A 25,386-nucleotide genomic window follows, 5' to 3' on the forward strand; every position below is an offset into this window, starting at 1 on the left:
AGTCATTAAGCTACGATTAACTAATGGTTATTTATCAGTTAGCTCTTCAACAATGGATTAAATTTACTGATAAATCAAACGAAAGTAACAGTGTTCTTTTTGATATACTCCATTTTCGATACTAGGTGCTAATTCGATGGATATAGCTTTTAAATTTAAAATTTGATACTAATGGGTACGAACTCACGCAACAATAGCAGGATGTTAAGAGAGGTCCCTAAAGTGAAAGCATAATTCAAACTACAATCAGTATAATAACACCGACAAAACCAATAGAGAAGAAAGAAAGAGGAGAGCAAAGAGAGGTATGGAAAATGTACAGAAGGAATCACCTCAGTACAACAGACGGACGATGATTCAAAAAACAGATTCATAGCTTCGCGAGACTGGAAATGAAGGACTGCGTCCCAGCCGTTTCTTCGGAAGTCTTTCCAGCATTCTTGAGACATCACGGAGTGTCGGTCTTTCCTCTGCCGTGTAATCCCAGCACTGTACTAGAATATCCTAAAACGTAACCTCTTTAACTCTCTTGAGCATTTAAACAGATAATTAAATGCACAAATAACCCGGAAATTTCGGAGCTTTAATCCGTTTCTTAAATTCAACTACCGTTACCTTGGCTTCCCGAGGACCAGAAATATCATTAAAAGGTGCTTTGAAACCACATCCAACTTTCCAAATGATAACATCCGGATGTAGCTCTCGGAATGGAAAACGATACGTCATTAGTTCGTACCAGATAGTCCTAAAAACACGTTTGTAAAGTGGATTTTTTACAAGCAAAGAAAGACTATATTCATAAATCTTTTCACGAGCATACCCAAATGCGTAAACGTCACTGTTTTCCGTAAATGGCAACTGGATCAGTTCAGCCGATAACGCCTTGATCAGTTCCGGAGCAACATAAGACAACCAGTATCGTGGAACAACCAGTGTATGATCCCTTAATTATTTCTGTGTTGTAACTATAATTTCTCATTGCAACTATAATTACGTCGCTATTTTAAGTTTTATGACCAGAAATCCATTACTCTGGATAAAGTCATTGATGGTCAATCCTCTCAAACGTCCAAGTAATTATAGAGTTGTCTAACTTGAAGAGCAAAGAAAGTGCATATTTGTAAGAATGTTATTCGAAATACATACTAAGAAATTTAAACTAACAAATTCTAAGGTCAATTTTTGGACATTAGCTTCGCGCTTAAATCCACAATAAATAAATATATAAATTAAATTACCTGTATGGCTGACCAAGTCTTTTCATGTTAAAAAGGCCGAAATCAGTGAGAACAATACGATTTCGACTTTCCACAAAAATATTTTTTGTTCGCAGATCTTTGTGAATAATTCTTTTTGTATGTAAGTAAGATACCCCCTAAATACACTCCAATAATTTTTTTCATCCGTGAAAGTCAATAAGATAAACACTGCTGGCAGAGAAATGCAGATACTGCATTTATTCATTTTTACAGTTATTCGTCTCACTTCCAATAGTTTAGAGTTTAGAGGATTACCTGACATATCTGCGTAGCAAAATGTACGATCTCAGTGAAATTGAATTTTTCATAATGTTCATGAAGTAACTGGTGCAATGGCCGACCTTTACAGTAATGCATAACAATACCTAATTTATGCTTATCAAAAGTATAGCCCAAAAAGAGTACTATGTTGTCATGTCGTGTATTCTTGAACGATGCAACTTCTACCTGCAAGAAATTAAATTCTCATGTCAAATATTTATTTTCATAAAAATACGTAGAAATCAAAAAATGGATCTTGATTACACATTAAACAAAACTGGATAAAATAATTCATGAAAGCATACATCATGCTCCACCTTATTGCTCTAATTCGAATCTAAGAGGTAAATGTTATATCTCTGCTAGCTGGTCGAGAATTTCCACTATTAAATATTGAGCGAGTAAAACTTCTGAATCTTCTATTCATGCAGTCCATTAAGCACAACAAAACTGGAAGGTATTAGCTGCAAACTAGAAAAATTACCTTGAAAGCCTCTAATTGCTTTTCTTCATCTACATGATCCATATTCAGCAATTTTACTGCTACATCACCATACCAATTTGCTTTGTGGACCTAAAAAGCAATAAATTACTCATAATTATAATAAAATTCAAAAATACATTTTCTTTAATCAATATACAGCATATGTGATATCTGAACAAACACCCTAATTATTCCAACAAATATAAAATTAATCATGCTGTAAGAATGAAGAATTAAATGCATTATCGATGTTGGTAAAGTAATTTATCCTGAAAAAAAAAAAAAAAGGAAAAGAAAAAACAACACTGATCAAGTACCTCCCCAAAACGCCCTTTTCCAATCAAACTTTGTTTCTTGAATTCGATTTGACTGAACGGAATAGTGAAGTCGTTCCAGTTATTTGGTACCCTAATCGTTCCATTACTCCATCTATCTCGATTCAATGAGCAACTAGAGCGGGGGCTTAACTTTAAACTATCCAGCTCTTCCTGAAAATGGCATCAAATTCTTAACTCATATTACGTGGAATCATCTTACAATATTGAAGTGATAAGAACTAGAACAGTGAGATCTAACCTTATTATCAAAACTGCCGCCACTACTGCTCACTGATTCAATGAATAAAGTGCCTTCGGAACCTTCTGAACCACCAAAAACAATGGTACCAGTAGAATTGACTGTACAATCTGAGCCTTGTGATGAAATTAAACGATGCTGTTCACTGAAACACTCAACACAAATTAATTTCATGCAGAAGAAAATACATTACAAAATTTTGAAAATTTTACATTTCTATTTCATCCTTCTTATCATGGAGAGTAATAATAGTATATTAGTTTGTACAAAAACAGACAACAACTATAAACATTTGAGACTTCATTAAATTTTATGTGCTGTGACTATTGATTTGTAATATATAAAATGAAGAATATCATTTGCAAAATTTAAGCAAATTTGTATGAAGCTTTGATTTCTCTGAAAAATAATTTGAAAATTATACTGTTTTCTACTAGTAAAAAAATTTCGTATTTCTGAAATAAAATGCTTCAGCAATAAAAAATTACAGTTACTCATAATTTACCTGCAACCACCTTCCACAACAATATCAGGCACTTCAGGAACCGCTTCCGGAAAGTCAAAGTTACTTCTGTACGATGAAGGAGGTGCTGATGGCAACAAGAATGGACTTGATGTTGGAAGGACAGCTGCAACAATTTATCACTTCTTAAAACTTCACAAATCTTAAATAGCATGAGAAAAGAAATAGAAAGTAAATAAATTACCAGTAAAATCATAACAAAACGTACTATGACACTATTTCACCTACAGTACCAGCTTTACAACGTCAAATCATGTAGATAGAAAGTAAATAAATACCAGAATATATAGCTGGGAAAGCCGGTGTTGAAGGTGCTGAACTGTTTGCACTTGATGAACTATCCATGGGATCGAAAGGAAACGTTTGATGTGATGAAACGTTGTATTCCGACGGTGTCCAACCATCCTACAAAGTGTTGAAGATTATAAAATGTAGATTTAATCCCAGAAACTTAGAAGTTGTGCGCAGAAAGTTTACGAACATTTTTATATCAAGTACAGGCAATAAATTATGAAAGAATCCAAAATGCCCTGACTGAAAAGCAATATTTCAGAAAAATTAACAACAGTCATTGTGAAATATTCCTAATATGTGCAATATTTCAGAGGTAAACTCACATTTCCAATGTCTTTCATGAACATTTCTTTTAATGCCTGTTTGAGATAAGCAGGAGTAAGGCCACATGAATCACCAATCTTCTCTTTACAATGCGAATGTACTTTCCATCTATAATAATCCGCATTATCATGTTTTTTGTTTTATTTTTTTTTTTTCAAAAGCGAGATATTACAATCTTCACAATTCTAATCTTGAAGATAAAATCATTTGAGATAAAATATAGCGAAAGGAGAGAGTATGCTTTAAGACTTGATAAATTTTCTTACAGTAATGAAATTTCGGTCACAAACTTACTTGCACGATTTGCATTTCTCATATTCGCTGAAAAAATTTAACTGTCGCTGACAGAAGTGACAATTTTCAGTAGAAATACGAAAACCTTTTCGTCGATGCCACTGATGAGGGATGGAGTGCTTGGCACGAGCAGTTTTTGGTGTTCGAGGCATTGTATCTATGAATGTTAACATGATTCTTGTATTATGACCTTAACATAATTAGGAATTTCGAAATCATCAAATTTTATATGGAATTAAAAAAAACCAACTTACTTGCTACCTGGCTCATATAATTTAAATGCGAAGATGATGGACTTAAAGTCGCCCCACGATCCACTACCGACAAACAATCATTAATTGAACGTGAACTAAAAAAAAAAACAATAACATTAACTATCAATTATATACAGTGATTAAAATCACGCCTACTTATATTGCACTAGGTGAAGATTTAGGGTTCAGCTAAATATTAACTTTGCACACTTTCCTGCTTAGACTGATACATTGGAGATAGTAATCTTAAGTCATATAGAATGAAAGTTTATCATTAGTTATTTGTTACTGATTTAACTACATCTGCTAATTAAACACTATTAGACATTATGGCATGAAATGACGACAGAATCACGACCTATTGTCTAGCATTTCCCATGGTTTTAAGGCATTAATACTAAAGTTTTTTAAATTTTGTATATAAAACTTTATGCACCTTGTTAATCCATTTCCTCTATTATTAACCGTATATTGAAGATTTGATTCATGAGAATGTGAACGCATTAGGCCATCCGTCACTAAATTCGTCGTTGATAGACGATTAGAAACTGATGTTTTTTCGCCAACACTCCTATGAATGCACAATTTTTCAAAAAGACCCAAGCAGCGAAAGTGAATGAGAAATAAAATTTCAAACACTGATGCATAAATTGAATGCCATGAAGACATGGATTAATTTCTTAATTGATAGGCTTAATATTGTATGACCAGATGGAAAGCGTTTCAAGATATAACTAACTCCTATCCTAATTTGCATAACTACTATTCTTAATTTGCAGAAACCTAAAAAAAGCACTGCACCAACCTTGGAAAAACATTAAGTGTATTAGAAAGTGTCGTATTGATTATCGTAACACTTGGGCTAGCTGGTGGCGTCGTTGTTGGAAGTGATGACTGTGAGAGATTTGATCCCACACCTGAAAAACTGAACAATTGAAAAGAAAACAAAAAAAAAAAAAAAACAAAATATCAATTGTGGACCAAATACTGGAAAAATGGAAACAAAAATGTAGTATCATTAAAACCTGAGCCAGAATCGCTGGCACTCGATTCCGCAGTGTTTTCATATCGAAACGGCCTACTGTCACTCGGAGTTAAATGATCAAAACTCATCCAGCATAAATCCCTGTCGCTAAATGATCGAATTGGCTCATATCCTTCATCTATAAACATTAAACATTAATAGCATTTCTAACAAAACAATCAATATATATTGCAACTTATTAATGTTTTTAATTTAACAACTATAAACAGGGGAATGACGATTTATGTCACTTCGTATGCACACTGTCCAGAACAGTGAATATTAACAAAAACATCATCTTCACGCACATGCAAACCATCTATCATCTTATTGATAGAAAAAAAAAAAAAACCGTGATGAACAAGAAAACATCATCACTTCTAAATTAAATAATTTGAAGCATACAAAGACTGAAGAGTTATACAATTTTTTCGAGATATGATTCCTTAAAATTCTTTGAGCGTTTACCACTAAAACAAACAAACTGAAATAATCAGATGCAGGAATGTCCTAAATTATAAGCGCGTAATTTTCAAGATTTTAAACAAACCAATACCCCAAGATAAAATATTTCTAAAGCGAAAAATATACATACATACTAAATAAATCGTATCTAAACATGAACAAATCCCAGCAAGTAACCTTTCCATTTTGAAATATAACTTCGCAATGAATACGATGATTTGCGCAATCTACGACGGCCATCTGATGTGAATCGAAGTTTTTCGCAGATATCCAAAAGCTACAATTAACAATAAATACACCGAAATAATGACTGCAGTAAGTGACAGCGAAATAATTTGTGTTCCAACAATCGTCGAAACTAAATTTGATGAAAAAATGCCACTACTCATTCATTTATTCTAAATTCTTTAACAATCACAAACCATTAGTCAGTTTCATTTAGGAGTATACCATAACAAGATGAATTGCAAAAAATCTCAACTTGCATTTAACAAAATAACAAGCCTCAAAAAAAAAAAAAGTGAAACTGTTAAGATTCATCGGAAACTTGAAATAAATTTAGTCACAAAAGTAATTTCAATACAGCAAAAGCTATTTTCTTTAAGTTATTACTCAAAGAAAAAAAAAAAAAATAATAAAACGATGAATTTTTCTTACTTCTTTGTCGTTCATAGTAATTAATACACAAAATGTTTGTAAGCATTTTAGAATAGCAACAATTTCGGTTGGTAACAGATTAACGTATGTTAACCATTCATTAAGAGATGGATATTTCGTACCTCGATAACGCTGATTTAAATAACATACTTGTGAAGCATGCCGAATTAATTTTGCCTGGAATGCATTATTTTCACATTTTTGAACATTTTCAATAAGTATTGTGAAATGAAAGAGAACATGAACATTGCGCATTCTGAATTTGAAATCCAATATCCAAATAAACCGTATTCATTTATTATTATTAATATTTACTTTCATATATGCTCTATCAGCCGTACACCGTGATGTAACAAATTCCACATCTAAAACTGTAATTCCACTCCCAATCAAAATATCTCTTGTCAATATATTATTAAAAATTAAACTAAAAAAAATCGAAAACTTGCTAATCTACTTGGTGATTTTTTATAATCATGACTTGCTAGAAATTGTTTATTTCAATATGGAAAAAAAAAAAAATGTTATTCCAAAAAAAGATGGCAAATGTATTCAATAGCAACAGTGATAATAACAAAAACAAAACCTCAAGTTGTATTAAAATAAGCTCGGAACCGGGATTTCGGCATGTTGAACGCCCAATAATTAATTTTCTTCCAATTATGTCAATAGCATGCAAACTTTGTTCGGCTTTTTGTAACAATTCCGTCCGATCAAATTGCAATGCCGGATTTGGCATTCTACAAGTTTTGAAAGTTTAAGTTCAGCACACGTCAAAAAAAAAAAAAGAAAGAAAGCACAAATGCCTATTTTGCAATAATAAATCACAGATAAAAAGGTATATGCAAGAAATTCTTTGAAAAAATTGACATACAGTATGAAACGATATTCCAGAAAGCATACCTCCAAGTAATATATTACTATATTTTATATCATAATACTTCATTTCCCAATTAATATGGAAACAACAATTTACGATGAATGTTTTGGATACTATTAGCAAACATTAACAGGAATAGAGCTGAAAAAAACTATTAAAATGACCGAATCATATACATTCGCAACAATCGTATGTATATGGTTGAAAGTTGATGGAAATAAAATTCTATTATGAGTGCATAACTTTCCTAATTCATCAATATATAAGCAGTTGAAAAACATAAAAAGGAATGAAAATGCAGTTTTTATATAAAACTGCACTTCATCTAATTTTTCTTATTTGCATGATTTAAAATTTCCCCATCACAGTTAAATTATACTTTGAAATATGGAAGGTAAAAGGCAAAATTTACATAAAAATGGTAAATTATTCAGTGTGATTTATACAAAATCAATCATATCCTAAATTCCATAACTTATCATTTAACTCACTCGTAGCTGAAAATAAAAAAGAAAAAATTGACCAAAAGATAGAAAAGACTATATTTGAAGTGTTAATTAATACGAAACATATTATTATTATATCTTTCCTACATTTCTGTAAATTTCTCATTTATTCAACCATATATCTATACACCGCACATCTTTTACATTAAATTTACGTATATGTATACTTCTCTGGTAAGTTAAATCTTCACAAAAAAAAAAAAAAAAAAAAAAACTTGTACTTAAATTTCCATTGAAATTACTGAATAAATATTTCTTTCTTTGTAATGAATTATACAAACATTTATAAATTCACTGCACTGTATTTATGTCTTCAAATAAATTTTTACTTCTAATATTGATAAATTATCTCTGTTATCCTACACTTTTTCCACGTTTCTATCTAGAAAAAAAGCTACGACTCCAAACAGATCCAACAGCCCGCCGCTCCCCAGAATTTTATTTTTATTTCTATCTAATTCTTCTTTCTCAAGTCGTACATTTAAAAAAGGAAGATTGAAAAGTCGTATCTTATATTTACAGATAAATTGGAAGTACATGAACGAATAAGTATGAAGTGAGAATTAATCTCATTCGGAATACCATTTTTTTTGAATCAGACAACCATTCCGGAACGGAAAACTTAGCTGAAAACTGCAATTTTCATGCCACAGTTGATTTCAATGCGTCTTTTTTTCTGTCTCACACGAGATTTCTCTTTGGTCACGTTACGCTCACGTAACGCTGTAGTATGTCTTTTGCAGTATTAAATTAATTAAATAAAGTGTAACATGAGCGTATGCATGTGAACGTTTCCCATCCTTTTCTTCCGATTAATTAAACAATCTTAAATGATTTCATATGTTATCGTGAACAAAACTACCATTACTATCAATATGTACACTATCATATATGTGATCTGTAACCTCTTGAATTATTTCCACAGTTTAGTAATACCAAAAGCTTTGATACAGCTACAAGTTTTAAAAAAAAAGACTGTCAAAGGGTATTTCAAAAAAAAGGGAAAAACTACGTCCCTTATTGATGGAAAAATTATTGGAAGGAGACGATAAATTTGCATAGTGCTGCAATATTTTCGAGAAACTTCTTTAATGCATAAGAGTTTCTGCATTATAGACTTCCTCTCTCGTTTTCTTGGCTTCTCTTCCCTCATCATTTCTTACGTGCATCTCCCTCTGCCCCCTTTATTCCTCCATTCTCTACTGTCCTTTCTTTTTCTCTTCATCTTCCTCATTTGTTAGCAAAAATAGCAAACTACCGTTCTGCAATGTTCTCGAACTTTCGTGACGAAATCAATTGGGTGATGACGGTCGATTGGTTGGTTGTTTGGTTGCTTGGTTGATTGGTTGTTTGGTTGCTGTCAGTCCTGGGATTCGTATGTTAGTGGATAGGTAAATGAGCAGTTTATCCTCAAATATGATGTCACATACAAATTTATTTGGTTTGCATTACATAGAGAAATGAAATAGAAAATACATTCCAATTATTCCTCCTTTTTTGAAAAACTAGATGAAAAGCGGAATTTTTTTTCTCAGCAAATGATTTTTAATTTTTGTAAGATTTTTCTGGGTTATTTGACAAATGAACTAGTTATTTATTTATTATTATATCATCTTATTTCATCGCTTTACATGAGTGCTTCTTAATTGCTGGCATGTTACCTTACGCTACATTGACTAAGAAGCAGTGTGATAAAGTTTTTACACGTTTGAAACGGTGATCTCGATGTGTGATTTCACGTATTGCTTTGTGAAAGTATTTGTATGCTTTGTTTATTCATGTCAATGTCAATTGTGCAGTGCAGTTGGTTTTTTTTAACCTGAAAATTTCATTCATTTAATGATCCTTTATTTTTATTATCACATAATTCTGTTTTAAATATATAAGAAATTTACTTAGTGCTTCTAACTTTTATTCCCCATACTTCCTGTTTTGCTTCAACCTTTTCAGCACTTTTTCATGTATGTGTAACTATTATTTCGAAATACGTTTGTTTTTCCTTTACTTTTGAGGTGCAGAGTTTTTTCTTCTGCAATTATACTGGGTACGCAAGGAAAAAGATAAAGAGGAAAGGAGAGAGAGAGGGAGAAATTCGCACAGAAAACTGATTCCCTTCCTTCCTTCTGTGATGCACCGCTTTGATTCATCATTCTCTCAGTTTTCTATTCTTATTGGTTGAGTCGTGTATCGTGGACACAAATTTTATAAGTTTTAAGAGCTCTCGAGTAGCATTTTTGAAAAGATCAGATGTTTTTTTCTAGAAGTATATATATATATATATATATGAGATGTCTAGGAATGAAATTTAAAGGTCAGTTTTAGATTGCGAAAGTGCGTTACTATGGAACTGCGGTTAAATAATATGAGGCGTAATTCTGATAGTCTCCAAATTTCTTTACCCTTCACTTTTTTATTAGCTTAATTTTTACAGTGCAACTTAGTCTTTACAGTACGACTCAATTTGAAGTCTTCAAAAAACGGAATCAAAATATATGTTTAAACAAATGTCTATTAGTACTTTTAGCTACAATTATCGGTAGTCGAGCTTTTTGATTTTCATTTTTCGGTAGTTATATATAGTTAGTTAATAGCTCCAGTGACCATGACCTACAACCTTTAATCGCATCGCTGGTCGTGATGACTAAAACTGTGTCATTCCAGCGACTTGACACTGAGTAAGTTCTTTATGTTTCGTCTTATAAAACCTTCTTTCATTCTTTTAAATGGCTGTGAGTTTTTCCTTTTTCAGTCTAAATCTTCTTCGATTCATTTTTTTTTTTTTTTTTTTCAATCTTTTTCGATTCATATATCTTATGACAGTTCACTTGATTTTTCTATACTCTTCATCATTGCTAATAGAGAGCAGACAGGATTCACTTTTTGATAATAATTAGGTATGAAAAAAAAAATTTCATACGTCTCATGTTTCATAATGCTTTTTTCCCAGTGATACCATTCATTCGTGAAGCATATTTGTTAAGTAATTGCTAAGTTTTGACGCTAAGTTTCGACTCTGTTTTGATCTTTTTTTTAATCATTTATCTTCCAAGGACTCTTTCGCTTTTGCTATCATTTTTGTCAACTGACCAACGTATGTCTAATTCGTCATTCCACTGAACTCCAATTTATTGATCTCTTTTCAGTTTACGAGTGGCAGAAAGAAATGTCTGTAGTAGGCTTTGATTTCGGTAATGTAAACAGTTTCATCGCTGTGGCACGTCAAGGTGGTATCGAAACGATCGCAAATGATTACTCTTTACGAGCTACTCCGTAATTATTATTATTGTTATTTTTTGTTAGAGGAACCATTTCAAAAACTGTAGCTTTGAGATGAGTACTGTTATAGAAAGGAACTTATTGAATCATTGAAAAGTTAGTCCATGAATTTACAACATATTTTTACTCCTGAATATGATATAATATAAAATATTTTTCATTATTGTTGTGATTTGTTGAAAAATCATTGGTTCATAGAGTAGTGCATGGTATATTTGCTACTGACATTAGCAAGTATTATTTGTTCTTAAATATTAGGGATAGCAGTTAATATATGATTTGTTTTTAGATCCTGTGTAGCATTTACAACCCGAGGTCGTTCGATGGGTGTTGCTGCACGGCAGCAGTTGAATACCAACATTAAAAACACCATTATCAATTTTAAACATCTGCTGGGACGAAAATTTAGCGACCAAGTCACCCAAAAATACCGGAAATTCATACCATGTGAAATGATTCAGTTACCAAATGATGACATTGGATTGAAGGTATATTTCTTCGCACAATGCTGTGAACGTTTGAGCTTCCGAGTTCTTTTAATTATTTACTGCGGATTTTTTCCTTCATAGTGAAACAGTATAAAAAGGAAATGCGTATTTTATCTTCAGGTCCAATATTTTAATGAAGAACGAGTTTTTACCCCAGAACAGGTGGTGGCAACATTTTTGGTTAAATTAAAGGATATTACGGAAAATAGTTCGCACGGAATGAGGAATGTCACCGATTGTGTGGTGTCGGTATCTTTTTAAAATTCGTTTCTCCGTTTCGTGCTTTTAGAATTTCAAATCAACAAGCGGTATTTCGTAGTAATCATTTTCGTCTTCATCATGCCATTTCTGTGTCACAAATGCCCATCTGATTTAAGCTTTCCTAATTCTTTCTTTATAGAGATTCGAAAAGTATATTGTCATCAAATTCAGGTTCCATTTTACTTTGCTGATGCTCAACGACGTGCTTTGCTGACAGCCGTCCGAATTGCAGGCTTAAATTGCTTACAAATTCTCAACGAAACCACAGCTGTTGCTCTTGCATATGGTATCATCGAACTTTCCAGTATTTAACAAATAAGCTCTGCAGTCAGCATAGAACTATACTGTCTAATACCGTGGATTAAATAGCTATTCAATAGGATTCGAAAATCTCGAGCAGTCTTTCTGATCACACGTTTCAGGTATTTACAAACAAGATTTGCCAGCTGAGAACGAAGCGCCTAGAATTGTTGCATTCATCGACGTTGGACATTCCGCTGCACAAGCTGTCCTTGTTGCATATAATAAAGGCAAACTCACTGTAATTTTTTTTTTTTTTTTTTGAGAATTCTAACCATGATGGTTAGTACATAACCTTCTTCACTACTTGTTACTAAATGAATTGATAATTGTTTAGCCTAAAATTATTCTAAGTACTACTTTTATTCATCAACGTCAGCACATTCTCTCATATCATATTCTTTCATCTCGAAAGCATTCAAGCGTATAGATCGGAGTAATGTATATTGAAACATATAAATTAATAGTTAATGTAATATTCTTCCTAGGTACTTGGCGCAACATATGATCTCGAAGTTGGTGGCCTCGCTTTTGATGATGTAATACGGGAATACTTCAGCAAATTATTCTATGATACTTATAAGGTTAATTTATCAGGATCTTCATTTGCTTTATGTTTTGAACTATACAAAATTGAGAGTGAAATTATACTTATCAGGTTAAGTTTGAAATATAATTATGTATAATTGAAATATAATTATACATATATATTCATTGTTTGCATCAATTACTGCCGTCTTCTGCTATTCTGATCTGTATAAGATTACATCTTCAAACTATTTATTGTTATAAAGTTTTTAAGATCGATGTTACTAGTAATAAACGGGCATGGTTCCGACTTCTGGACGAATGCGAAAAAATTAAAAAGCAAATGTCAACGAATAGTACATCTATACCACTGAATATTGAATGTTTCATGAATGATATGGATGTCACTGGAAAGATGCAGCGGTAAATAATTTAATTCCTTATCAGGAAGTTTGCATTTTCAGGTTTTGTTCTAGTTCTGTAAAGGTTTTCTTTTTTATGAAATACTTTGTTTCAGTTCGCAGTTTGAAGAGCTCGCACAACCACTTCTAGATCGTGTGCGCGTTTTGCTGGCAAATTTACTAAGTGAATGTGGAAAGAAAGCAGAAGAAGTGGAGTCAGTCGAATTAGTCGGCGGTACATCTCGTATTCCGGCAATCAAAAAGATTACTTCTGAAGTGTTTGGGAAGGAACCGAAAACTACGATGAATCAGGATGAAGCTGTAGCTCGAGGTGCTTTTTTACGAAACATTTCCGAATCATTGTGAACTGACTCCGTAAAACGTTTACCCGAGAATGATTAAGGGATTTTCTGGTGTTGATTTAAAAATTACACCAGTTATCTTTTTCAAGAAGTTTTTATTTTATAAACGTTGCTTCAAAGTACATTAATTACAGGTGCTGCGATGAAATGTGCTATTCTTTCACCAGCATTTAAAGTTCGAGACTTTTCGGTGAAAGACAGTCAACCATACAGAATCAAACTTTCGTGGGCACGAATTGGACAAAGTGAAGGAGGGTATGTATAAAATGTATAAGCTGATAATTTCTTCTTTACGTTCTTTCTTGAGCTGAATCATTTGCAGTGTATCTTGAAATTGGTTTAATATGTATGAGAAATTTATTGACAACTTTGGCCAAGTTACTCAGATTCTGCAATGTTGTAATTATTTTCAGCGAGAATGATGTATTTATTGAGCATGATGAATTTCCTTATTCCAAAATGCTTACACTCTATCGACAGGAACCATTTCAAGTTGATGCCAGTTATTCATATCCCAATCAAGTTCCACATCCAGCACGACATATAGGTATCTGTAAAATTATAAGAACATTAATTTCTGGTTTACTGATTTTAAAACTTATTAAAATTTGATTTTTCATGGAGTAAGAATGATCGTTTTGGATAATTTGAAATCGTATGCATGTTTTGTAAGGCTCATGGGTTATCAAAAATGTTGCACCTGGACCAAATAATGAAGCAAAAAAAGTGAAAGTGAAAGTTCGAATCAATCCTAATGGTATATTTTCGGTTTGCTCTGCGAATACTTTCGAAACCGTCGAAACAAGTCCATCTGATGTAAGTTTTCTAGAAATATTGTTTATGCGTTGTTTCAATATCATAGTTGATCCCTAGAAAATCTTTTGTTATTTAGACTCAGATTCAAAAAGCACCTGAAGCAATGGAAACTGATGACGCTAAAGGCAATCAGGAAAAAGAAGAAAATACAAATGCATCATCTAATGATGTTGTCCTTCCTGCTGAAGAAGAAGAGAAATTACCAAATAGCAGTGCACCGAAAATTAAAACAGTTACAGTGGATTTACCGGTTGAAGAACACGTCCCCTGTATTGTAGCTAACGAACCGCAAGTAATACAATTCGAGGTTAGTTTCTTAGTGTGTACGAATTGAATTTTATTTGTCAGAGAAGGAGGATACACAATAAAATGTAGCTATATGATACAAATGGTAGAATTTTGACTTAGTCGACTCTAACACAATATAGAGAAAGGAAATGGATAGTTTTATCATACCGGTGCTTATATTTTCTTGTCACACTAAAAAATCATATAGTATAGTAAAAATGTTTTAAAAAGGAACGATGAAAATTTTACGAACCTCTGTCGACAAATATATAGCATAAAATTTAATTCAAAATATTTTCTATTTTTTTAAGAAAGAAATGCAAGGAAAAGATCGTGTGGAAAAAGAAAAAGCAGATGCGAAAAATGCTGTTGAAGAATACGTGTATTATATGCGAGACAAATTATCAGATGTATTCGCAGAATTTATCTCTGATGAGGTAGATTTTTGTTAAATCTTTAAATCTTGCAAATTAATGGGATCTACCAATCTTCATCATTACTAATATGAAATGAAAATATCGTGAACTTCTAGGTCACATATTCATTTGAATATGTGTGAGGTACATATTTTGTTAACTAAACAGAGAAGATTGTGATACGAATGGTTCGAGCTTAAATTACTACAGTGATATTTCTGGATTTATTTTAGGATGCCGAAAACTTGCGAGCATTATTAACCAAAACAGAGGACTGGCTCTATGATGAAGGTGAAGATGTTGAAAAGAAGATATACGACGCTAGGATGTGTGAGCTGAAGAAAATGGGTGATCCTGTTCAGGAACGGCATCGTGAATATGAAAATCGAAAGAATGCTTTCGATGAGTTCGATCGAGCTATTATCGTAACTTCTTCGATTTTATGCGCTGCGTCTAGTTTTTTGAGAGAATAAATTTTGAATTGCAACTATTTTGGAACTGATGTGACTATCCGATAGCTGAATTTCGTTAATTCACTTATTTACATGATTTTGAAAGTCAAAAGTTTTAGAGAGCGCGTAAAGCTTACGATGAATATACAAAAGGAAGTGAGAAATATGCGCATCTTGGATCAAGTGATATGGAGAAGGTACATTGTCTTTGTTTTTATTAATTTTCATATCCTGGGGTTCTATCTATTATGATTCTGTAAAAAAAAATCAGCCTCCTAAAGTTCTGTAAATAACTTATTTTTTTAGGTAATATCTGCGGTGGAAGAGAAAAAGAAGTGGTTGGATGATCAAAGAAATCGCCAGGAAATGCGCAAGAAAACTGAACCTCCAATCATTTTCGTTTACCAAATACAGGATGAGCAGCAGGTAAAATGAATGAGCTCGAGTTTGGGTTTTTTGGCTTTTGAGTTTGGCAATCTTCATTCCTGTATCTGTGATGCATGTGGAAATCCTGGAAATATTTGAATAATAGATCGATCGGCAAGAAAAAGTTAAAAATTTCGGCTGTGAGACTGTTCTGTCTGGTGTTTTTACTAGTATGTTTTCAGAAATTTGAAAGTATTATTTTACCAATACTGAACAAACCAAAACCATCACCACCAAAAGCGGAACCTGCGAAGGAACCAGAAAAAGGAAGTGATGGTCAAAAGGGCGAAAATCCTGCTTCCGATCATGCACCGAAAACTGATGCTAACAATGTAAATGAGCTTGGAATGGAGGTCGATTGATGGTTTTCGTTTCATTTGTTTGAAATTGTTTTGTTATTTGTTTTATGGGCTGGACAGTTTCGTGAATCGTTTTGCTACTTTTAATATTTCAGTGTTATTATAAATATGCAAATCGAATCAGAATGGAAATAGCTTAGTCTCAAATTTTAACTTCAACTCAGTAATTTGACAGGTTTGAGAGTAGTTCTTCCCGTCTCACTTTCCTGTTTTTTAAATTCATCTCCAATTTTTCACTTTCTGTTTGCATTGACTGTTGCAAAGTCATAACAATAATTTCTTTGTGTTTCTTTTTTGCTCTACTCGTATATGTTTTCATTATTTTAACTAGCTTTTTCTAGTGCTTTTTTCCGAGATATTCCTGAAAATTTATCACAAAATTTTAATTGGTCAGAATTTCTGCTTTCATTTTTTAATCTTTTTGTAATCTTTAAGAGCTATTCCCTTGAAATAAAGGTGATTTACATGATGTCGCAGTGCAGTACAAATATGTCGCAACAGCTTAGCATGTACTTGACAGTGTAATATTAAGTTCCTTTAGTCGGCAGTCTGGATTGCAGCTTCTCGGGATTCTTTCACTTCCCTCACCTTCAGATAGTTCAGACAATTTTGTTCTATTTAATTTGGTAATATGTTCATTTAAATTACTTTCATCAATTCCTCGATGAAGTTCTGCAGCTAAGAGCTATCACATGTACACTTTAAATATTTATCGGAGAAACGATCGATATATATATGCATTTTTACATTTAAGTTTAATGCTTAAAGAAATTTTAAGAGAATGGATGAATTGTTATAAAAGTAAGGTATAAAGAAAGGATGAAGTTCGTAATGTGATTTAGGATTTGAGAAATCTAAAAATTCTACATTCCAAGAAGTTTGTGTTTCGTTTTCGTTTTGATTTTTCTTTTTCCATTTAATTTGATTAAAGTACATGTATTGTTACTGCTATTTGTAAAAGCATATTTCGTTAGGATCAAAAGGGATTATAATGTTACAAATTTATTTCATCATTTAATGTAGATACGATAATTTCATTAGTAAGGTCCCGTCGTTGAGGCGTTAAAACTGCTTTCAATTTCTAAAACAAAATATGTGCATTGAACTTTCAGTTTTAATTGCAACAGATGGAACAAACGTATATCACTCAATTGTTCTAAGTTTAAAGGAAACTCTAAGTAATTTTTGCAACCAAATTGTTTGTTGTATTTTGAAACTACAGAAACTAAAAGTTACATCATAATATGCTATTTCAAAGATTTCAATAGTTGCTTCGTTATTTAATTAAATGAATAATTGAATTTAAATGGATTTAGTAAGGACATACCATAGTGAGTGTGTCACCTTTCTCGATGTAAAGTTTATAGAAGCCAACGATAAAAATTACTGATATAGTTGAGAGAGAGAATAGTATGCCAAGAATATTAGCTATTTGAGGATAAACAAAATCTTGATACTTTAATGGTTCGTAATTAGCGAAACAACTGATTATTGTACACTAAAATCAAGATGGTAGTATAAATTAATAATTAAAAATTGTTAATTTTTAAATAATTTTACAGAGGAAAACAATTTAACATATATTAAGATTTATTTACATTATTCACAATGCAAATTATGAAATTTTTTACCAGTAAAAAAAGTGGCGCACCAATAGTCCAACATAAACGCCAATAATATCCAGGCTCAACGCCCAGCATTTCTTTTAAATTTTGCACAAAATTATTTATTCCTGAAAATAGTAGACAAAAATGTTTCTTTTTTTTCTTGCCTTGTCATGAAGATAATCACGATGAATTTTATCATATCATTAGAATGACCAGAATGAGACTTTTGTCTTATCACCATGATACTGGATATGATTATACTATATCACCATTCGGGACCATACAAACTTTTTTAATATGTTCATTAAGTTAAATAAGAATTATAACCATGATAAATTGTAATAAAAAAATAAAGTAATTACAATTTTTTCTTTAGCCTAAAAAATACTATAATATTGATTAATTCCTTTTTCGAACTAAAGTATTTTTCCCCTTTGATTTAAAATCAATGATTAAAAATTAACAAAAAATGACCATCCATGGTCAAATCAAAATAATTATTAGCAAGTTATTTATGCTGATAGGAGTTTGAAATATTAAATGCAATGACCATAAATGAATGAGATGACAATTGTTTCACAAAAAACTGCAATTAATAAGCCCCATGAAGTACCGTACACAATTAACCATTCCATAATCAGGATACCACCCTAAATAAAATTATCAATTAATTTCAATTAAATTTGTTATTTGCTAAAAAAATATTATTCAAAAAAAAAAATTTTTAAAAAATAATTGTATTTTGTCAAGATTTATTTCATAAAACATAAACATATGTACTAATATATGCTAATATATGATATATGATAAGATTAATTATGATAACTAGATAGATTAATCATCAACAATTATTGATACATGGCAAGAATAATTAGTCTGAAACTAAATTCTTAACAGTAATATAAATTGTAGGTAATAAAAATGAAACAGTAATACAAAAAAAAAAAAAAAGAATAATAATTCCATTTTTTTTCTCATTTTTTAGTTCAAATAATAATTTCATTTCTGAATTTAGCTTTTTTCATCAAAGAAGAAAGAGACTAAAATTTTCAATTATTACTTATAATATATTAAATATTAAAAGGAACAACCTTAGTACATATAGCAATTCCAATAAACATATAAAATGTAAATAGTATGCCAACAAAATATTCGCGATGACGTTTTAGCAACGGAAATTCATCACTTAATGCAGTAATTATTGCTTCCGAACCACCAAACTAAATTTTCCAATTAATAAATTTATTGATTTATTTTTTTTTTGAGTCACTAAATTTCATCAAGTAAATCTTTTTTTTTTCTTTTTTTTTCCAATATCAATTTTTATTTTTTGAACATACACTTTTATCAATAAAAGTATTAAATTGTTTACTTCATAAGATTATCAAAGTTAATTATCATTACTAGAAAGCATTTTAAAAAATGCAAAAGTGAAAGTGCAGTGAAATTACAAATGTGAATAAACACTAAACATGTGATAAAATTTAATCAATCTGTTTTGCATTCTTTCAAAAATTTGTGCAAAATTATGTGGAGTAAGAAAAAATAATAATAGAAATTAAATGAAAAAAATAAATAAATAAAATAATGAAACTTACTGAACTATCTAATCCAAGTGTAAGTAGCATAAGAAAAAAAATGACGGAAAATATTGATGAACCCGGCATTGCTGCTAATGCTTCCGGATAGACAACAAAAACAAGTCCTGGGCCTTCCTGTAAATCATTTATCTTATCATGAAGGAAGAAGAAGTAAAATCAGTTATCTCCAAATGAAATAAATCAGTAAAATTAATTGCAAAATAATTAAATGGGTAGAATTAAATAAATATTATTATTACAAATTAATAACAAAGCCAAATAAAAATATTCATGAAATAACTTAGAAATAAGTATGATAACTCAAAAAAGATAAGCGAAAATTAATCAATGGTATATGATTAACTGGATAATATGGAAAAGTAATTTGTAGTATAAAAATTAGCTTACTTGGGCAACATCTTGTATTGGTTTACCACTTTTACAGGACATATAGCCAAGTACATGAAAATTTAAAAAGTATGTTATTAAAGTTTATTGAACTGCTTGAAATAATTTGAAAATAATTGAAACACTTTAAAATTGATTTGCTTAAAGCGATAAGAAATGTGGAAAAAATAAAAATGAAAAAATTTACCGAAAAGATGACAAAACCAGAGAGAAAACTTGTTGCGCAATTAATTGCACTTGTTATTAATGCATCACTGTAATTTTTTTTTTTAATTGAATTATATTAATTTAATATCAATTGCGATATATTCCACTGTTTTAATTTCAATGTTTTGCAGCAAAAAAAAGTTGTGAATAAATAATTTAAAGCTTCATTTTAGCATTCAATGGAAATTATATAAAAATGCGAGAGCGAAATAATTAGTTAATTAACTGAAAAGGATTTGATTTTGTTTTCTAGCAACAACTTAATGAAAAAAAAAGTGAGTTGAAGACAAAGGTAACATAATTAGTGAGTACGAGTTAACTACAGTTTAATTAATTAATTCAATTGAAATATTTGAATATCGCATGAATTGCTGTAAGATTATACATAGCTGTAGTTTGAGTCAAACATTTATTACAAATTATCTAAGCAGATTTCTTTTTTTTAAAAAATTGTATAGTAATTTTGATAAATGATAAACATCCTATAGTTTTGTAATTAATTATTACAATCGTATAATTAGTTGCAGAAGTAAAATTATTTCTCATAGATTGAAACTTACCGATAAACATTGTTGTGAAATTCATTATATGATGAATAAGCCATTAAAACACCAAATCCTGGTCCCAATGAAAAGAAAACCTGAATTTATTCATTATTTCAAAGAGTTTTTCTTTTAATTTCATTTAAAATTAATTACGATAATTTTACTATTATAATAATATTTATATATTTGGCTGCAGTAATAATTATAGTAATGATACATTTATTTATGCATATTTAGGATTAATTCAAAAATGAAAATATAATAAACTATAATGATGATTAAATGTGCTTCACAAAGAGCTCTATTGTTTGCTGCAAATGAATATTTTGTCGTCGAATTCAATTTCAAATAAAATTTACAGTCTATTAAATGTGATTTAAATTTTGGCGATTCAAATTCAAAAGTTTGAATTAATTTGATGATGAAATTAGTTTGTGATACTTAATTACTGTTTTACTTAAGACTAATTTGCAATGATTGGTAGGTGAATGAATACCTGAGTTGCAGCATCTTGCCAAACACTTGGCACAGTTAGCATTTCAAGATTTGGCTCAATGTAATATTTGATGCCTTTTTCAGCTCCCGGTAGAGTGATACCGCGAATGAACAGTATTAGTAGGACAGCGTATGGAAATATTGCCGTAAACCATACTATCTGTTGCAATCAATATTGCTATTACTGTTATTAGCACAATAAATAAATAAATAAGAAAACAAACATAAATAGTAAATAAACAAATATATTCATTTCACATTATATATAGTATATAAATTCTCAATTTTTTCTAGAAAGTTTATTGAAATTTAAAACAAACCTTTCCACTTGTTCTGATACCTTTCCAAAGAGAAAAATAGCAAATGATATAAACAATTAGAAGGCAAAATACCATTTCCCAATTAAGTGAACCAAGATTGTTCAATGAATGCGCTACAGATGAATTTGGCGCACCGGGCATATGCAACCCAAGAAATTCCTTACTGTAAATAATGTCAGGTATGATTCCTTAGATTTCGTTTTCTCTGTTCACTAATACTGAATGATAATAATATATATCAGTGAAATAATGATAAGAAAGAAATGATTAATAATACTGAAATGAATAGTAATCATGCCAGTAGCCAATGAAGTATGCTAGTAATAAAAATAATAATTATAATGATAATATTAAGAGATGTTATAAAGGTAGTAATAGTGAAGGTATAAAAGTGGTGTAAATGATAATCATAATAATAATAATGATAATTTGGGTTTTTTTATTTTTTGCATTTGAAGAAAATTATTGTTCATAAATCCGGAAACAATTTACTAGAAATATTCCTCAGCAGCAGATATAACACCCATATCAGATATATTTAATGGCTGGGCACATTTGCTGTCCTTGTCATTATTCCAGCTGAAAGATCAAAGAAGCCCGCAATAAAATGTTAGAGTTGCTGGTGAGCTAAGCAATAAAACATTGAAATTGCTAATGAATTACGTACTTAATGAACAATAAAACTATTAATGAGTTGCCTAATAATAGCAATTATAATTTAAATTGTCGACTGGTTATGTAGTGAAGGTTTAGGTTCTGATTAATAAAAATTTCGATTTTAATTAATAAAAACAAGGAAAAAAGGTAATTTCTTCTATGGTTATGAATAAAGTAAAATTTTCAATTTTCGAGAATGTTTATAATAATTTATAACAAAAAAATTTTTTTTTAAATTATTATTGCGATAATTTTTGTGATGTTTGCAATTGATTGTGATAAGCTAATGAATGATAACCTTGGTTCATAACATATAGCACTATTATATTCATGTTCACATGATGCCCATGGCAAATGAGTGGTAAATGATTTCAGGAAAAAATGCAGAGACCAGGCAATAATTACATTATAGAAGAAATCCGTATAAAATGCTATCATTATTACACAATATCCTATTCCTGAAATTTATAAAAATCAATTTCATCTTTTATCATAATCATTTCGCTTATCATTAATTATTTCATTTGTAAATTCTGTCTTACCACACAAAATATTTCATCCTAATCAGCATATCATATTTTTTTATCCATTATCACTGATTCCATCATTTATCACAGGCTTTTTTCAGTTCAATTCGTTATCTTCTCTTATCATTGAAAATTGGATGATTCTCGTCTTATCGTTTATGATTATTTTATTTTTTATTTTTTTCTCTTTATCACTATACTTTATTCAATAATTTATGATTCTCTTATATCACTGAATATATTTTATCATTTACCATTGTCCCTTACATCTTTCTACCGCTTTCCTCATTTAGCCATTCATCAACTTTCTTCACTAAATATTTTAATTAATTAACAATAGCTATTAAATTGAAAAAGTGCCAAAAATTTTTTTCAAAATTTCAGTTCAACAATTAAATTGCCATTCTTTAATTGTTCTATCATCCTCAAACATTGGAGCTTTGAAGGAGAAAAAAAAGAAAAAGTTTTTAAAAAAAAAACTTAAAATATTTGAACCTTTAAAAAGTGGACAGATCCAACCCCAAGTCGTAACTGCTCCTTTTCTGTAATATTGGCCAAGCGATAATTCCATATAAAACAATGGTACACCAGCAAAAAATACCATTAATGTATATGGTATTAAAAAAGCTCCTAAAATAAACCAAATTTAGCTAACTTTTGTAATTAATGATTATTTAAAAAAGATGCATTTCATCAAATTTATTACAAATATTCTTTTTCCTTTTTTTTTTTTTCTCAACAATTCATTTTCTAAATAATTTAAAAATAAATGCTTAAATTTGTGTTAACTTAAAAATAAATGATCGCTTATGATGATAATTAATTAATTTGCATAATTAATTAACAATTTTGTTTTTGTTGAAATAAGCAAACAAACCTCCGCCATTTTTGAAGCACAAATATGGAAAACGCCAAACATTGGCTAAATCAACGGCAAAGCCAATTACAGATAGCAAAAAATCAGCTTTTCGAGTCCAAATTTCTCTACTCTCATCATTTGTATTCCAATCATTTCGTATTAATTGCTTATCGTTTTTTATTGCTATCATTTCTTCCAATTTTGTATCATTGCCGTTGTTATCACTATCATCCTTATCATCATCATTTTTATCATTGAATATTAAACGTTGTTTGTTTTCTAAAAATTATTTAGATTCTTGCAAATCAATAATCGAAAATTTTGATCTTTAAATAAAACATTAATTTCCAGAAAAACAGACACACTGGACTGATTTTATAATTTTATTTATTTTTCCTTTGTTACATTTTCTTTTTGCATGGATATATTAAATAATAGTAGTTTGATTAGTTAAACTGCAAAAATTTTTTCAAACAAGAGAGTCAAAGTTCGATTAAACACCGCATTTTGTTTCCATCGTTCTTGAGAAATGGTAATATTATTTACAAAGCTATCATAATCACTAATATCAATCGGAAAAAGAATACATTTTGAAATAAGAAATTATGTTAGCTTAATTCTAGGTTTTTCATTTGCATTGGGTATTTGCTCTGCTTTTTAGATGTAAAAAAAAAACCGGAAAAGAAATCTTTAAATTGGAATGATAAACCTGAAAGTATATAGAAAATATTATTTAATGAAGTGGAGAAAATAATATAATTTTATAAGATACATAAAATATCCATATCAAAATTTACTTACTTCATTGTTAATAATATTAATAGAAAAACTTTTATTTAATTAAATAATTAATTGGCCAAGTATGAAACATTTTCAGCAAAATCAAATAAATTTTTACTAATTATAGGTTGCCATAACTGTAAGTTATTATAAATTGAAAATGAAAGTCAATAATTTATAAGAGTAAAGTATTATTTTATATTATATAACAACCTAGAATTAGTAAAAAAAATAAAAATAAAAAAAAATAGAATTAATTAAAAAAAAGATTTATTTTTCTGATCAATAAAAAAGAAAAATAAAAAAAAATTGCTCTTCTTACATATTTCATTCATAACCTTTGTGTAAAAATTTCAAAATTGAAACAAACTTACTTTTAATATTACGAACCAATTCTTCGCCCATATAAATAAATATATATAATATATTCAACAATAATAATGTAAAGAAAATTAAAAAAGAAATATTTACGAATAAAACAGTTCTCACTAATATTTATATATGTGAAAATTTTGCATAAAAATAAATAATACTTCTAAGAAACAAAAAAAAAAAAAAAAAAAAAAAATGAAAAACCTTAAAAGTTTAATAACCGGAAGATTATTATACACATATGCGCATGTATACACACAAATGTTTTTAGAGCAATCTTAACCAAAAGAGAAATTTCTTCGCTTTTTTTTTTTTTTTTAAATTGATGCTAAAGAAATATGAAATAGATTACCATTCATCTATAATTTTCGTTTTATTTATTTATTTTTTATCATTATTTTTTTTTTTTGCATTTCCTTTTAACAAATTATTCTAAAATAGCAATTTTGTCATCATTTGTAATATTTTTCAAATTCATTCATCCAAAAATTCGCTTTTCTTTTCATTTTGTTTTATTTTCAATTTTTTTTTTTGTTTTTTCTTTTCTTTTTGCAAATTTTTTGTTGGATGAAAGAAAACAAAAAGAAAAGAGAAAAAGAGAAAAAAAATGTACTGTTCTTTAATCGTTTTTTTTTTAATTAAAATAATTTTTTAATTTTATTGCAAATTATTTTTACACTTTTCCATCTTTCCTCTTTTCTTTTTTTTTTTTCATTTTCCAGAAGAAAAAAAGCAATTTTTTCACACTTTAAGTGTTTTTTGCCGTTTTTTCTTTTCTTTTCTTTTTTTAAAAAGAAAATCTAGAATTAACTATCCTTGAAATCAGTTATAGCTTTTAACAATATATATGAATTC

General features: G+C 29.7%; 3 protein-coding genes across 3 annotated transcripts; 1 reads left to right on the forward strand and 2 right to left on the reverse strand.

Moving 5' to 3' along the window:
* Nucleotides 1–357: 357 nt before the first annotated feature.
* On the reverse strand, nucleotides 358–7,154 carry Bm3327 (Protein kinase domain containing protein; the record flags this gene model as incomplete). Its single annotated transcript, XM_043076568.1, has 19 exons — nucleotides 358–504; nucleotides 616–745; nucleotides 821–943; nucleotides 1,239–1,375; nucleotides 1,515–1,706; nucleotides 2,005–2,094; nucleotides 2,322–2,492; nucleotides 2,581–2,725; nucleotides 3,086–3,209; nucleotides 3,382–3,508; nucleotides 3,721–3,829; nucleotides 4,016–4,172; nucleotides 4,270–4,364; nucleotides 4,706–4,840; nucleotides 5,075–5,186; nucleotides 5,295–5,432; nucleotides 5,936–6,035; nucleotides 6,416–6,592; nucleotides 7,002–7,154. 19 exons carry the CDS (start codon nucleotides 7,152–7,154, stop codon nucleotides 358–360), a joined length of 2,562 nt encoding a protein of 853 aa, XP_042932502.1.
* A 3,810-nt stretch (nucleotides 7,155–10,964) lies between these two features.
* Nucleotides 10,965–16,177, forward strand: Bma-hsp-110 (putative 86.9 kDa protein C30C11.4 in chromosome III, putative; the record flags this gene model as incomplete). Its single annotated transcript, XM_001896060.2, has 17 exons — nucleotides 10,965–11,071; nucleotides 11,367–11,565; nucleotides 11,686–11,814; nucleotides 11,998–12,112; nucleotides 12,249–12,367; nucleotides 12,615–12,710; nucleotides 12,929–13,077; nucleotides 13,172–13,386; nucleotides 13,552–13,672; nucleotides 13,831–13,964; nucleotides 14,091–14,233; nucleotides 14,310–14,540; nucleotides 14,833–14,958; nucleotides 15,171–15,362; nucleotides 15,509–15,586; nucleotides 15,696–15,815; nucleotides 15,998–16,177. 17 exons carry the CDS (start codon nucleotides 10,965–10,967, stop codon nucleotides 16,175–16,177), a joined length of 2,454 nt encoding a protein of 817 aa, XP_001896095.1.
* Nucleotides 16,178–17,168: 991 nt separating this feature from the next.
* Nucleotides 17,169–23,569, reverse strand: Bma-dat-1 (Sodium:neurotransmitter symporter family protein; the record flags this gene model as incomplete). Its single annotated transcript, XM_043076569.1, has 14 exons — nucleotides 17,169–17,255; nucleotides 17,502–17,672; nucleotides 17,806–17,906; nucleotides 18,332–18,431; nucleotides 18,873–19,001; nucleotides 19,380–19,496; nucleotides 19,957–20,023; nucleotides 20,537–20,616; nucleotides 21,018–21,176; nucleotides 21,409–21,499; nucleotides 21,829–21,915; nucleotides 22,292–22,451; nucleotides 23,016–23,150; nucleotides 23,398–23,569. The coding sequence occupies 14 exons, from the start codon at nucleotides 23,567–23,569 to the stop codon at nucleotides 17,169–17,171; spliced, it is 1,656 nt and encodes a 551-aa protein (XP_042932503.1).
* Between the last annotated feature and the right edge of the window lie 1,817 nt (nucleotides 23,570–25,386).

The sequence above is a fragment of the Brugia malayi genome (assembly GCF_000002995.4).
Source record: "Brugia malayi strain FR3 genome assembly, contig: Bm_v4_Chr1_scaffold_001, whole genome shotgun sequence".
In the NCBI taxonomy this organism is placed as follows: domain Eukaryota; kingdom Metazoa; phylum Nematoda; class Chromadorea; order Rhabditida; family Onchocercidae; genus Brugia; species Brugia malayi.